The following is a 15,378-nucleotide window of genomic DNA, read 5'->3' as shown; positions in this document are numbered from 1 at the left end:
AGGCTGGTGGAGGGTGGCCTGGAGATCCCTGAAGTTAGCTTGCTCGTGTGCGTCACTCCCTGACTTCAAAGATTATGAAATCGACACAGATGTTCGAGTCTGCAAGACCAGGGCAGGAGAGAGGCTGGAGATGAGCATCACGATACTGGGGGTGCGGTCATCTAGGAAGACAGCCTGGCTGACAGAAGGGTGATGGCGGAGAGAGGGAAAAGGCAGATGGTTGAGAAATAGTTGTGGGGCTGGGCAAAGACTAACCAATGCTCCATTCCCTAACTAATCCACCCTCTGCTGCCTGCCATTAAGGCTCTGATGCAGTAGAAGATGAAGCTCCCCTGGCAGAGGGATGGTGGTACCTCCTGTTTAATAAAAGGCAAGGACGGTAGTTTAAGGGCTAGGTGAGTGTGCTCTTCGTGCTCTCCTGTAAATATCAGTTCCATAAGGCAGAGGGGAACGCGCTACGAAGCAAGGAATGAGGAGGACAAACAAAGCCAGGACAAAGTAGGTGAGCAGGGCCTAGGGAGAAGGAGTTAAGAGCCTGGAGACCAAGGTCTGGAGCTCACGTGCTCACGGGGACGGACAGGGGCAGCTGCGTGGGGCAGTGGTGACCCCAGAGCAATAGGATTGTCTGAAGGAGGCAGCATCTACTCAGCCCCAGATGACGGATCCACCTGGGAATACAGACCCTGCGTATTGTGGCCTGATCTTCCCATTTTGGGGGAGACATCGGACACTTGGATTTTTAAATGAAACCTCTCAATTAAAAAACTGTTAGTTCAGATTTAAAAAAAAAAAAAAATTACGGGCAAGGCCAAACATACCATGCCTGCAGGATGGGTTTGGCTGAGCTACTGCAGACCTGTGAGCACCCCTGCTGTCTGAGGTGGCATCTTCTTACAGTCCACACCTTGGTTTGGGTTCCGGCTTTTAGTAGATCCCTGCTTTCCTAGAGTTTTACCCTCAGTGCCTGTCCCGGGGGGCCGCCAATTTTAACAAACCGCCTTCAGCTAAAATTGCCTCCTGGAAATTAGTTACCTCACAGCAGAGAAGTCCTGTTCAGGTTTCAAAAGATGATGTCCATCATAGATTGGAGTGAAAGTCAAGTTTGAAACTCTCTTGTTGTTGCCCCAATTCATAAGGAGCTCATTCCTGGAAGATGGCTTTGTGCGGAGGCAACGTGGAAGGGGGCGCTGAAAAACTCAAGGGATCAAAATGAATAATATTTTCATGGAATATTTTAGAAATCAAAATTGATGCAAAAAATCCAAGATGAACCAAAAATAGAAATATTAAATAAAGACGGGATCAGTATTACTCATCTTCCCTTTGCTTCAGGGTCCAGTACAACTCTGCACAGCACTATTACTGATTCTGTCTTTATTCGAAATGTAACGATTTTGCTCACCATGGGTTTTTTTTGCTTTAATTTTGATTTTTAAAAAACATTTCATGAAAACGTAATATATTCAATTATTGAGGTGTTTGGTGCCCTCTTAAATTTTGCCTCACTCGCCTCACTCTGGTTCCAGCCCTGGTGGAGTCAAATGCATCCATCTATAAATTAAAATATTAGCAACTAGGGTGGTAATCCCAGGATGTGCTTAAATTGAGGGGAGATCGCGTTTTGGAATCTGGTAAAGAAAATTCCTACTTTTCGGATTAAACACGTTTCAGTGCCTACTTATAGTCAGGCTTTTATTGCGATGGGGGTTGTCAGGATGTGGGGTTCGGAATGAGTAAAAGATGAACGTATGAATAAAACATGCTGCAGAGATAAGGGCTATGAGGAACGTAAAGCAGGGTCACGGGACAGAGGAGGCCAGGGGATGCTGTTTTTATGGGGATGGTCATGGAAGCTGACATTGAGCTGAGGAACGAACAAAGCAAGGAAGTGACAAATATCAGTGGGAATAGTAGGTGCAAAGGCCCTGGGGTGGGGTCGTGCTTGGCATTTTCAAGGACGATCGGGGTGGCAGAAGGGAGTCAGAAAACGGAAAATGGCAGGAGATAATACCTAAAGGGAGCTGGGGCAGGGGTGGTTTATCTAGGACCTTGTAGGTCAAGGTGCTTGTGTTTAATTTTCAACTTAATGGGAAGCCGTGGGAGGTTTATCGGATGTATATTTTGAAAGGATCCCTTTCTCTGCTCCATGTAAGGGCCAAAGTGGAAGGGAGGAGGGAGGAGGGAGACCAGGGAGGAGGCTATCATACTCGTCCGGGTGAGAGATGGTGGGGGGCTAGGATTGCTGGGGTGGGAGGAAGAACAGTGAAGTTGGTGAAAAACGGTGGGATTTGGGTTACGTTTTGAGGGTTTTTGATTTGCTGAGAGTTTGCACGTGGGTGTGAGCAGACGCGAGGAATAAAGGACTTACTCCTTGGTTTTCGGTGGGGGAATGGGATGAATGGGAGGGTGATATTTGAGCTGGGAACAGTGGGAGAGGAGCGGTTTCAGAGGATAGCAGGGTTGGTTTGGACACGTGTATTTTGAGGGGCCTGTTGGATGCCCACGTGGAGATGCTGGGTGGACAGTGGGATATGTGAGCCCAGATTTCAGGGGAGGGGTCCAGGCTGAGGCTAAAAATGAGCTTTGTACCAGAAGGGGGAAAGGAGGGCAGAGCTCTGCGTTGGCGGGGGTCCTTCCAGGGCCAACTTGAAGGGGCCTCAGGACTCAGAGCCACCTGGAGTGGGGTGGGAGGTCCCCAGAGGGTGGTGCACCTCAGGTATTTGTATTCACGTGCAATGCTGCCTTCTAAGAGGTAACCTGGAAGAGAAAAAGAGATAACTCAAGGATGAGAGTATGCATCTCATGTGCTTCCACTGTTTTCTATCTCAGCTGCCCTCACCATAGTTCACGCCCCATTTTCTCTTGCCTGGATGACTGTATGAACCTCCTAATGGGTCTTCCTGCTTCAATACTCGCCCCCTGCAGTTTCTTCTCCATGCAGAACCCAGAGCAACCGCTTAAAACCCCAGATATGATCTTGTCATGTATGTGCCTAATACACTTGAGTCATTCCTCGTTGGTCTGAGGTCCAAAATTCTCCACACGGGCCCTCAGGCCCCACTCACCCCCGAGCCTTACCTCACACCATCTTCTTGTCCGTTCCTGAGCACCTGCCACTCCAGTCTTTTTTCAGTTCTTCCAATACGCCCTACTTCCTCCTGCCTCAGGGCCTTTGCACATACTTTCCCATCTGGCTGTTAGTTCTTCCGCTCACTATTCTCTGGCTAACTTCTACTCAACCTTCTGTTCTCAGCTTCAATATCACCTCCCCAGGGAAGCCTTCCCTGAATTCCCCGTCAACATCAGCTTTCCTTGATCTAAGCTCTGTGGCATCTTCTTTCCTTCCATGGCGCTTACCTCAGTTTGTAATTGTACACTAGAGTAAATGCTCTTGAATGGAGCTGAATTCCTGGGCCAGGGTCAGACGTGTGCTAGGAGTTTCAAACTCTCAGTGGCCTCACGAGCTTCCCATTGCACTTTTATTGGGGAACCCGGAGAAAAACTAAAAGGCTAGGGCCTCCGCGATGAGGCCAGTGGCAGGGCAGAGGGAAGGTTGACGGAGCTGCACTGTCAAGACCTCTATCCCACCCCCCAGCTTCCTGCTGTGGCCTCTGAATGCATAAAGGTCATGTATTCTGCCCCCAGCCCTTGCTTTGAACGACACAAATTATTTATTTTGGAAATGAAAATATGCCTTCCCCCACACCCAAGCCGCACCCTTCAAAGTGGCCTTTAGAGAAGAAAACCCTCTTACTTCCCACTGCTCTAGCAGAAACTTTGTTATGGGTCAGGGCCTAATTTGAACCCCTTCCCTTAAAGAACTATGATTTGGTGCAGATCCTAGAAACTTTAAAAATATATCCACTGTTCAGAGGAACAACTTAGACAATTAGAGTATTATTTAGAATGTCCTGAACCATTCTCATAAGACTGAAGACTTTGTAGCAGTTTATCAGTTGTAAAGTGATTTTTACCTTTATTATCTCATCCTATTATTGGGTATCTCAAGAGGATATCAGTTGGGGGTAAGAATTTAGATTCTTGCCCAAACGGTTGGGTGGCCAGAGGAAGCCTTAGGGAGGAGGGCCCTTAAAGAGAAATATAAGGATCTTATATGCATGAGGACAAACTCTTTTACCCATCCATCCATCCATCTACTCTCCCTCCATCCATCCATCCACTTATCCATCCATCCATTTATCCATCCATCCATCTATTCATCCATTCACCCATTTGTCCATCCATCCATCCATCATCCATCCATCCACTCATCTGTCCATTCATTTATGCATCTGCATATCCACACATCCATTGTACATAACGCTGTGAATGAGGCACTCATGACCCCTGCCCTAATGGGTCTCATAAGGCTAGTGGAGATAAAATTCTCCAATTGGCCAAGCCTGGATCATTTGTTCACTTCTTTGCCAGGGGAGTATGGGACAGCTGGGTTGATAATTTTACCAAGATTGTGTCAAGAGTAGTTTCCCAAAGGAACACACTGGGGTGTTGTTATCAGAAGAAGTGGGGAATGATGCCAGGGAGGCAAAATCAATAGATGTCCACTAGATTAGAGGCATTTAATCATCATGGATGGAGGGATGAAAAGGGACGCTTGAGGATGACACCAGCCTTTCTCCTTTTCTATATCACAAGGACTGGTTGGTTCCTTTGTTTATCCCTGACCAAGTTTCAGGGTTTGGATTTTGAGTCCTGTCGTAGGGGCCCAAGAGCATCCATCTCCTTCTAGATACTTGGCTGTAAGCGTCGCAGCCTGGGTCACCTCCTCTCCTGACCTGAATTTATCAGCCACCCCTAAGATGCTTGTTGGATACACCCAATATACGTATGCTTATGCTTAGGAAACAAAGAAGAGGATTTGTTTATGCTCTGACAACCAGAAAGTGCTTCCCAAGACTCTGAAAGTTCGCAAATCTTGAGCCAGGCCCAGGACCCTGGAATGGGGTTTGTGTCTCTATTAGTGATTCTCACCTCGGGCCACACATTGGAAGCATCTGGGGGGCTTTTACGCAGTACTGATGCCTGGGCCTCAGACATTCTGATTATAACTGGCCCCTCCTGGGGCCCAGCCGTTTGAAGTTTTGGAACAGCTCTCCAGGTGAGTCTAATATGTAGCTTGGGTTAAGAGCCACTGGTCTGAGTGCAATTTGGAAAGCCTTATTCATTGCTGTGTCTCTTTGCTAACAGGATAGAAACATGATGAGGGTAGAGACCATGTCCTGCTGATGGTTGCATCCCCAAGATCTGTAGCAGTGCCAGGTACCAAGCAGGTGTCCAGCAAAGATCTGTGGAATGAATGATGATTGATAGCTTCACACAAACCCCTTAACGGAGCAGAGATGGCTCCCCCTGAAGAGCGCATCTTCTCTATAATTCTGGCACGTGGAGAAGGGTTCGAGTCAGTCCCCAGCTGAGATCAAGCTGTGGTTCTCAGGGACTCCTTGAACCTCTCCCACCTACTTTTCTGATCCAGCGATTCTCAACACTGGCTGCCCTTTAGATTCATCTGAGGTCATTAAAAAAAACCCCAGAAAACAGCTTTGGGTGTTCCAGTTCAGTGAGTTTGGATTGAAACGTGGAAACAGGCTTTTTTTTTTTTTAAAGTGTCTCAGGTGATGCTAACGTGCCGTAAGGGTTGAGGCCACTGCTCTCATCTCACCGTTTTTACCTGTGAGTCTGTTTTCTGACTTTAGCTAACTTGGTCCGAGACCCCTGGAAGTGTTTCATGGGGGGTGGTAGTAGGTTCTTATGTACTGTTCCCCAAATGTACCTGTTCATAACATTCACCTTGGGTGCCTGCTTAAAAATACACAACCCTGAGCCTTTACTCCAGACTTAGGGTTTCAGAGGCTCCAGTGAGGGGCCTGGGAATCTGTGTTTTTAACAAGCGTCCAGGCGTACTTGTCACTTGCCAACCTCTCCACCTGCACTGCCCTCCTTCCTGGTCTCCCACACAAGAACACCTTCTGGCTCTTACTTTCTTTTGGTTCCCACCGCCGGAACACTCTTCCCCCAGATCCTCCCATCAGTCTGGTTCAACCAAATGCTACCTTCCCAGAGAGGCCCTACCTGACCACCGAAGTGACCAAAGCCTCGTGAACCCCCAGCCTTTACCCTATATCTCTGGTGAGTTCTCTTCTGACACCCTAGGGGGATGATCTTTGCTCCCCTGTTTATCTCCTGCATGACTCTTCCCCCACCAGAAACTGAGCCCCAGCAGTGTCTGGTTCATGCTGGGTCCCCGGCACCTGGCCAAGAGGCATAGATGTAAAGGTGGGACTTGCGCTCTGAGAGTATCTCTGATTCTTTCCCAGGTCCTGGGAATTGAGTTCAGGGGCACTCAGGTGACTGATGTATATGAAAATCATGCCACAGCTGTGGGCAGAGAGGCACCTGGAGACACGAGTCTGCAAGAGAAGGGCGTGGGTGCACTCCCTCCCCCCTCCCCCCGCCCCCTTAGATTAGAAAAGAGGAAAAAGTTTGGGATCAGCCGGTCATAGAGGGCAAACGACAAGAGGCTTTCTCATCTGGAGGATCCGGCAGGGGCGCAGAGCTCACCGCGGGGAGGGTAGGAGCAGCGGCCGCACCAGAGCGCCTGGCGGTGGCCCCGGCGCGTTGTTACGCGCGGTGCCCGGGTAGTGCGGCCGGGGCAGTGCGGCCAGGGCCAGGGGGCGGCCTCTTTCCTCCTGGGCCCGCCCGCCACTCCTCCCCTCCCTTCCCCCCTCCCTCCCCGGGTCCCTGGGTGGCGGCCCCGCCCCCGCCGACCCGGCCGCGCTGTCCCCGCCTCCCCTCTCCCCTCCCCGGGCTGCAACAGGTGCCTCCCGGAGCAGGAAGCCCGCGCCGCCGCCGCCGCCGCTAAGCTCCCGCAGGAGCGTCCAGGACCCGCTGCGCCAGGCGCGCCGTCCCTGGACCCGGCGTGCGTTCCCACGAGGGCAGTGACCCCGCCGCTCCACCCGCCTCTCCGCCCCGCTTCCTGCCTCCTTCGCCACCCCCGACGAGGGCCCAGGAAACAGCCGAGCCTGCCCTCGCCCCCGGCCCGCCGCCCTCCCGCCGCTCTGCGCGCCATGGACGCCCAGGAGCCGCAGCCCGACCCCGACGGCGGGGGCGCCCCGGGCCACGAGCCTGGAGGCAGCCCCCAAGACGAGTTCGACTTTTCCATCCTCTTCGATTATGACTATTTGAATCCTATCGAAGGTCGGTGGAGGCTCGCCCCGGCTTGGCCTCCGAGCCCGGGCTGGGGCTTGGGCCTGGACAGTGGACACAGGGCCCCGTTTTGCCCCACGTGTCACACTTACTGGGGGGCCTGGAGCGGGGCGGGGGTGCCTCTCCCCCCGGCTGAGAGGGAGGGCGCGAGGCTTCAGGGACTGCAGCCGCCTTTAGGGGGCGCTAGGCTCACTCTGCCGGGTAGGGCGTTGGTTTCCAGTTACTTCTCCCTGATTGTCACTGGTAGCAAAGCCAAGGGTGGCAGGGGTCTCAGCTGGCCTCTTGCCTGCAGCTGGTCGTCAGAGGGCAAAGGAAGCTACTGGTTTGCCTTTGGAGGGAGGAGATGAGGAAGCCAGAGAATGGAGTTCGTGGGAAGGGGCTGGTGCAAACAGAGGGCAGGTGAAGCGGATCCTCCCACCTCCGGGCACCACCGCGTGCGAGCCCGTCGTTGGGGACTTTGTGTTGACACTGAGGAAGAGGTTGTCTGTATCTAATGCTGGAGGGTGGTTTGACTTAATCTTAGGCGGCCGGCCCACTTCCTCCCTCGGGTCTGCCGCTGTGTTTGCACATCACCCCCATGGCTCAGTGTGAGCTTTATTCAGGGATCCCCCACCCCGCGGTCATCATGGCCGTGGGCGGTTGTGGATTTAGGAAGATGCAGGCTGTTCCTGCCTCAGCGACCTGTCGGTCTGTGCCTTCAAGTGCGCTCTGCGCTGGGGACCGGGGATTTCCCCAGGCTGGCCCGTCATTTCACGTGTTTAACAGGAGCCTTGGTCAGAAGGAGAAGGTGGTACACCCAACCTCACTGTATTTTTCTGGTTAGCAGGTTGTCTTGGAAAAAAAAAACAACCCAACTAGGCTTCCTGATTTTGACAGCCTAGCCCAGCCAGTGCTTATTGAAGCCTCTGGGGCAGGCCTGGTGGTAACTTCCAGATGCACTTGGGCTTGGCTGCATTAGGGAAAGCAGGAAGGGGTTGTGCTGCCTGCTATATGTAGGAGGCCTTTTCCAGACTCTCCGGGGCTTGCTGTTTCCCAGAGATGCTGGGTTAGGCAGAGAAGTTTGAACTTTCCTTCCACAGCGTCTTCAGGTGAAGCTCCTTAGGTGAGGGGCTTGCTTTGATTTCAGAGACGCCCTCGCTCGGATACCAAGTGAAGACGGTAATTCGTAATTATTCTCTATTTTGGCTGGAGGTGGAAATAATTATCCAGCCAAAGAGACCGGTCTTCTTGAGTTGCAATCCGGAGGCCATCCTTTGCTTTGAAAAGATACAGTTAAGAATCTGCAAACGATCCCTCTAGCATCAGTGGTCTTGCTGTTTGTTGAGATTAAACTCCTGTTTTGCAGGGAACTAATACTTACACCCCTCCCAGATTCACAATCAACGATTTTTTTTTTTCCTGCAGTGGGGGGAGATTTCCGGGGAAACAGTTTCCAAGCCAAATCCGATGGGAGGTGCTTTTTATAGTTTTTCTTAGCAAGGGGTGCTGGTGGCTGCCAGATGGGTGTCTAAATGACCACAATGAAGGCCCCAGAATCTATTTCTTAAAAATAAACTTTAGTTTTTGGACCAGTTTTAGATTTACAGAAAAGTTGTAAAGATAGTACGGCGAGTTCTCATATACCCAGCACCGCACCAAGCCCCCTATATGATGAGCATCTTACAGTAGTTGATACATTTGTTATAAATTAATGAGCCAATATTATGATACAGTAGTATGGACCTAAGTCCGTACTTTATTCGCATTCAGACGGTCGTTTTTTATTTTATTTTAGTTTTTTTTCATGAGCTTGACAGTTTTGAGGAGTACTGATAAAGTACATTGTAGAATGTCCCTTCAATGGGGTCTTATGTTTTTCTTATGGTTAGACAGGGCTATGGGTTTTGGGGGAGGAAGACCACAGAGGTAAAGTGACCATTTCCATCACATCATATCGAGGGTGCCTACTGTCAACATGATTTATCACTACTGATGATGGCCTTGACCACCTGGCCGAGGTAGCCTTTGGCAGGTTCCTCCACTGTAAGGTTCCTCCTTTCTGAACTGTGCTCTTTGGAAGGAGGTCACTGTGTGCAGCCTCACTTGAGGAGTGAGGCATCGTGCTCTGAAATCTGTAAAATAATGACCCCTTGCTGGGAAGTCGGCAGCACAGAAACATCGTGGCTCAGGAAGAGAAGGGGTGTCGGGAGCCTTGAGAGGCTAAAGCGAGCTGTACCAGGTGTGGGTCTGGCTCACCCAGATGTTAACAGCAGTCCCCTCTCTCTTCTTCCACATGATGGGTCTCCCCAAGGGCCAGCACTAGCCCTTATCTTGCTACTGGGCTTTGTCCCAGGTGACAGTACGTTGGTGACGCACCTGAGGTGTTCTGCTTAACTCTGGGCGTGGGCTTGGCGAAAAACCAAAGAGGGAAGGGGACTGCTCGCGGGCCAGATGTTGTCAGAAGTTGGTGTCGGCACTTAGGGAACTTGGGGCAAGTCGGGGGCTCATTTTATGGAGACTGAACGTGTGGCAGGTGTTTGTTAGCTCGTGTAGCACCCCTCCGACCCTAGCAGGTAGGCACTGTTGTCACCCTCATTTTACAGAGGAGGATGCAAAGGCACAGACAGGTGAAGGAATTTCCCCAAGAAAGCAGGGCTGGTAAACGGCAGAGCTGAAATACAAACCTGGCTGTCCCGCTCCAGAGCCTGTTTTCTGTGCCTCGTTCCCTCTCTTGATGAGAGACACATGTAAAGCAGTTTGTCAGGGGCCTGGTACCATGCAAGACTGGAATTTAAAACATTTACCAACAGAGTGATCTTGGAAAAGTCATCTAACCTCTCTGGACCTCTGTTTGCTCAGCTGTCACGTGACTGAAATGATAGTGCTCACCTCATGGTGGTGTTTGCCTTGAATGGCTTAACCCACTTAAATCAGTTAACACAGAGTGTGATTTCTTACTAGCTTTTTACTAAAGCCTTGATTTTGTTAATAGAGGTGTTCAGTAATGTGAGTCATTATTCATTTACTCATCCATCTAACTATTGAGCACCTATGGTGTTAGATCCTGGGGATATAATAGGAAATGAGACTCAGTCCCTGCCCTCAATGAGTTAGAGCCTCTAATTGTTTTCTCTCGTCTAATTGCATTGACTAGTACCTGCAGTAGCATCTACCTGGTACTGGAAAGTAGACGTCTTTGCTTTGTTCCTGACCCCAGCAGGAGTACCTTCAGTGTTGGCTTTGGAATCGAGACATATGTATTTAATTAGGTTAAGGAAGTATTCATCCATTTCTATTTTCATGAGAGTTTTGATTAAGAATGGGAGTTGAGTTATGCCGTAGACGTTTTAGCATCTCTGGAAAAATATGATTTTATTCTTCTAAGATCACTTATATTAATAGATTTCCTAATATTGAAATATTCCTGGTATCAACCCCACTTGCTCACTGTGTATTATTTTCTTATGGTGATGGGGCCGGCATCTACTGGATAATATTTTGTTCAGGATTTCTTTTAGCGGTATGTATGAGTGATATTTGTCTGTAATGTCCATTCTGGTATGCTGTTAGGTTTAAATTTCTTTCCTTCTCTATGTTCAGGGACGGCATGTGTATTATTGGGACTATCCAGTTTCTACAGTTGCGATAGAATTCCTCTGTGATGCCATCTAGATCTGGTGCCTTTTATGGGCTGGTTCTGCGATAGCTTTCTTGATTGTGTCTATGGGAACTGGTCTGTTTACGTTTTCTATTTCTACTGGAGTCAATTTTGGTAAACTTTATCTTTCTAAGAAATTATTTCCCCTCTCTGGATTTTCAGATGTATTTGCCTAGAGGCATTCAAAGTAAACTCTTATTTTTTTTCTACTGAGGTAGAGAGCTAAGTATGTAGTAATATTGATAGAAAGAATGGGGACGGGACTATGGGAGTCCTGACCAGTGCTACTGAGCCCACCTTGGAGGGGAGAGGTGTGCTGGCTGTGATCAGACAGATCAGAAGTTTAATTTCTTTGTGTGTGCTTGTGAAGTCAATGCATTCTTACTTCTCCCAACCTGTAATACACTGGGAGAGACGGGCTGGTCCTGGGAACACCCGGTCACCTCGCAGAGGTGCCAGATCTCCTCCGGGCTGCGTTGGGACTGACATGTCAGGAGCGCTTGCTTCTAGTCTACCTCAGTGGGTCTGGTGTGTCCCTCCTCCGATTCCTGGTAAGCCGATGCACGTGGCATTAACTTTGACCTTTCAGAAAGGAAAATGGACTCCTGGTCATTGCTTGTAAAGTTTACTCTGGTGATCCTTAAACTTTTCGGGTCACAGCCCTTTGAAAGGCTGATAAAAGCCATAGATCCCATACGCTGTAGGAGCACACTGCAGATGTGCACACCCTCCTGCACGGCTCCCCCCTCCACAAATCCCCACCCCAGCCAGCATCCCCTCTGCCCCCAGCGCACCTTTTATACCATTTCCAAGTACAGTCACAGGCCCTGCTGGAGCCCTAACGTCCCCTGCACTTCGACTCAGGGCCACCTGCTCCCAACCCATTCACAGGGCACAATTTAAACCTCATTCTTTCAGCACTCGCTCACTGAATGCTGGTTTTGTGCCAGGCCCTGTAGGGGTACAGAGACGAATGAGATGTGGTCCTGCCCTTGCCTGGCCCCCAGGCCAATGTGGGCCACAGCCTGGTAAACAAATTGGGACAAATGAGGTGCTGGGATATAGTATCATGGGGTTTTTTTTTGGTGCTTACTATAAATAGAGCTCTACCCTAAGCAAGCAGTTCGCTAAACACATGTGACATTCAGAGACGTTGCCGTCTGTGTCGAGTTAAGGACAGGCCTTAATAAGCTTGCTTTGTACAAATAGTGTCTCCAGGTGCAGCTGGAAAGGTGAAATGAGGGCTGAACTGAGCCGCGGCCTCGTCAAGGGAGTCAAAAGGACTAGGGAGAAAGTTGCCTTAATCACGCTTTGCTATTGCACACATGCCATCCCAGCTTCCAAATTAAAGGCCTTCTGTTCTTAAGGTGGCCTTAGCTTTTGATCTGGAGTAGAGGTTCTTAGAATCTTAAAGCTGTGTTATTTGAGTTTGTTCCCAAGGCTTTTTAGTACTGTACGGTGATGGGGTTGAATAAATTGGAAAAATGCAGCATTGGTGGCCAGTGGTCCTCAATCCTGGCTACACGCTAGACTGTTCCAGCTGTACCCAGGACCGGTGAAGTCAGACTCCTTGGGGGTCAGTTAACTTTTGCTGAGAGTCGTTGAGCGGTACATGGCAGGGCAGGCCTCGAACCCAGGCAGTGAGGATCCCAGGTCTCTGCCCTCAGCACTACAGCTCAGCCAGTATCTCACTGACTCCAGCGTTCCTGGGTCCCCTGTACGCCAGCATGGGGTGCGTTCACCTCGTATGTTTTGATATTTATGTACTTATCAGTTGTATGTTCACTGCTGTCCTAATGGGATTATACTCCTAAAACATGCAACAAAAATGAAAGTGGGAAAGGACAGCATATAAACGGGAGTTCTGCTGTTCCTGTATTTCTTTCTACATCCCAGTAGATTGTCATGCATGCCTCCTGGGGTACATGTTCCCCCCAACTCCAGGGGCCATTGGCTCAGCAAGTCAGAGCGCCAGATCTGAAATCTGGGAATCCTGGCTTGAAATTCTGACTTAGCTGTCTCCTACCTGCGTGACCTTGGCCAAGCAAAAGTACCTGGCATTAGCAAGCATGCAATAAATCGTTGCCCAATAAATGGATGAAAAGTTGCATAATTCCTTATTAGTGGTATGCCTCAGGGCAGGTGATTTTGATCCCCTGCGCTTGTGTTTTCTCATCTGTGAAATGGGGGTGGAGATGGCAGGTGCCCACGAGGCGGTGTGATTAAGTGCAGGCAGCGGGGCTGTGTGAGTGTCGGGTGGCCGTGGTGGTGGGCTTCGAGATGTCTTCTGGCTCGCCTGACTTCTTGAGAGCATTGGTTCCTTGGAGGAGAGAGTCTTTGCCTTGGCCTTTGATGAATCCCGAGTCTTAAGAGAAGATGCTCTTTGGCGAGGAGCCACTGGCTGTTGGGCTTCAGTTGGCATCACAGCAGGTTATCTAACTTACGTACGATCAGTTCTGACTCATTGGGCCCCTGCCTCAGCCCCAGAGCTTGGCCGGCTGCAAAAGCTTTCTCAGTTGACCTGACTCGCAGGCTGCAAGGTTCCCTGTGGCTGCCTCTGTGAGAGGCAGGGCCTCCCCAGGTGTCCTGCCCTGCCCCCCCAGGACCCCCTGAGCCAGGGCCAGGAAGAGGCAGCCTTGGAAAGTGCAGCGTGATTGATGCCTTGTGGCTTCCCCCCACGAAGGGACTTCCTCTTTCCTCTCTGCCCAGCACAGGAAATAGCCACAGGGCTCCACAGAGCTCCAGCCAAACTCGGCTTCCCTGGGCTAGTGCGAGGTTCGGTTTTTGCCGATTGTTCCCAAACTGAGCTCAGGGAAGAAGGCAAGACTCGGTCCTGAGGCTCTTCCTGGGATGCGTCAGGGGCTGTGAGCTTTCCTGCCTGGAGCAGAGCCCCACATAGGTTCCCCCAAAGCAAGAGGAACTGCCTTTGACTTTTTCCTGAACTTTTATTACGAACTTTTCCAAATATATGGAAAAGTAGAGACAGTGGTATAGTTAACTCCCATGTTCCCACGTGCCCAGCTTCAACAATTATCGACATAAGGCCAATCTTGTGTCATCTCTGCCTCAGTGTATTCTCCGCATCTCCACCCCTGCTTACTTTAAATCACATTCCAGGTGGCATAATATTTTATTAATAAATAGTATATAGCTCAAAAGTAAGGGCTCTTGAAAAAAAATCAAATACCATTATCAAACCTGAAAAGGAATAATACTTAATTTCAAACGTCCAGTGTTTAAATTTCCTGCTCGTCTCACGAGGGTCTTTTTATGGTTCATTTGTTTGAACCAAGATCCTCGCAGTGTAATTGGTTGACATGGCCATTTATGTCTCTTTTATTTTATAAAAATCGCCATCAGTCTGTTTTCTTGCCGTTTATCTGTTGAAGAAGCAGGGTCGTTTTTCCTGTGCTGTTCTCCACGTGGTGGATTTTGCCAGTGGCATCCCTGTGGTGTTTTTTTAACGTGTTCCTTTGTCCCTTGCATCTCCTACAGACTGGCATTTAGATCTAAAGTCCTGTGCCTTGGACTTTTAGTGCTTTTTTTCCTCTGCAAGAGAAATATATCAAAGGTAGACGGGAAGCTACAGGAAGAGCAGAGAGATTGCTTTTCCCGAGTTGGCATTTGGGGACCCTCCATGCGTCCTAGTCTGAGGTTTTGGGAAAGAGCATTTTCTCACCTGGACCTGTTTTAGTTAATATGACATATTTCTAAAAGCCAGTCCTTCTGTGTGAATTTTAATTGAGCCACGCCTGAGTGAGCTGTCTGAAGTAAGAAAGTTGCCTGCAAAGCTCAGGGTTTATAAAGGTCCTTATCAAAACAAACCTGCTTGGGTGTGCTGAAAAAGGGTGCCCATTAGACGAGGAGGTGGGGAACGCTTTAAGTCTGCAGTGCCTGCGAAAGCCATTGTCAAGACTTCAGAAAGGGGCTGTTTTTTACCTGTGTGATCCTAAGAAGGTGGGATGAGGGTCTGAAATCCGCAACAGGTGACATCACCTCCGTTGCCAAGGAGAAAGGAGGAATGTCATTAATGACCGGGCTTGGCAGGGGCCACGGATGAAGTGTGCCCGCCCTCGGGGAACACGGCACCAAAGTGAAAGCTCCTGGGGACGAGTGTAAATAAAACACCCATCTGTCGATCAGGTATTAATTTTAAGTCTCTGCCCCTGGCCCAGGGTTATGGGGCCCCACTGTCTTCAAGTGGAAGTTTCCACTTGGATTTCAAGGTGCCTGAAAGAAAGGTGGAAATCAGCTTCGCAGGCCGTGACAGGGGTTGTAGGACTCCATAAAGGGTACAGCTCTTTGAGGGGCTGGCGTAAAGGCGAGGGGGTCTTTGCTGAGCGAGTTAGAGGAAGGAAAGCAAGGAAGGTGGCCGTGCCCATGTCGCCTTGTGCAGGGCTTTGACGGAGAGGCGGGGTAGCCACGCAAGCCCTGTTTCTGAGGAAGGATTATCTGAGGTCTACTTCTGGCTAATTCTTCTGCCCAGATCTTTCCTTTTCCTTTTGGCGAGGAAGTCG

At 49.8% G+C, this 15,378-nt stretch overlaps 1 protein-coding gene across 7 annotated transcripts in view; it reads left to right on the top strand.

Moving 5' to 3' along the window:
- The window catches only part of NFATC2 (nuclear factor of activated T cells 2), a 187,654-nt gene that overhangs the window by 36,569 nt on the left and 135,707 nt on the right, over positions 1-15,378 (top strand). For 2 of the 7 annotated variants that reach the window (XM_067708468.1, XM_067708469.1), the window contains exon 1: positions 6,862-7,215. The exons of 4 other annotated variants lie outside the window; for them this stretch is intronic. In XM_067708468.1, the coding sequence (XP_067564569.1) occupies positions 7,086-7,215 (130 nt within the window). In that variant the 5' untranslated portion in view covers positions 6,862-7,085. Of the gene's footprint in view, positions 1-6,861; positions 7,216-15,378 lie in introns of those variants that run through there. One more of the 7 variants, XM_067708474.1, reaches the window with a different exon arrangement.

Source organism: Pseudorca crassidens, chromosome 15 (assembly GCF_039906515.1).
Source record: "Pseudorca crassidens isolate mPseCra1 chromosome 15, mPseCra1.hap1, whole genome shotgun sequence".
Classification (NCBI taxonomy): domain Eukaryota; kingdom Metazoa; phylum Chordata; class Mammalia; order Artiodactyla; family Delphinidae; genus Pseudorca; species Pseudorca crassidens.
The sequence above is the reverse complement of the archived record's forward strand: the minus strand, read 5'-3'. Positions and strand labels throughout refer to the sequence as shown.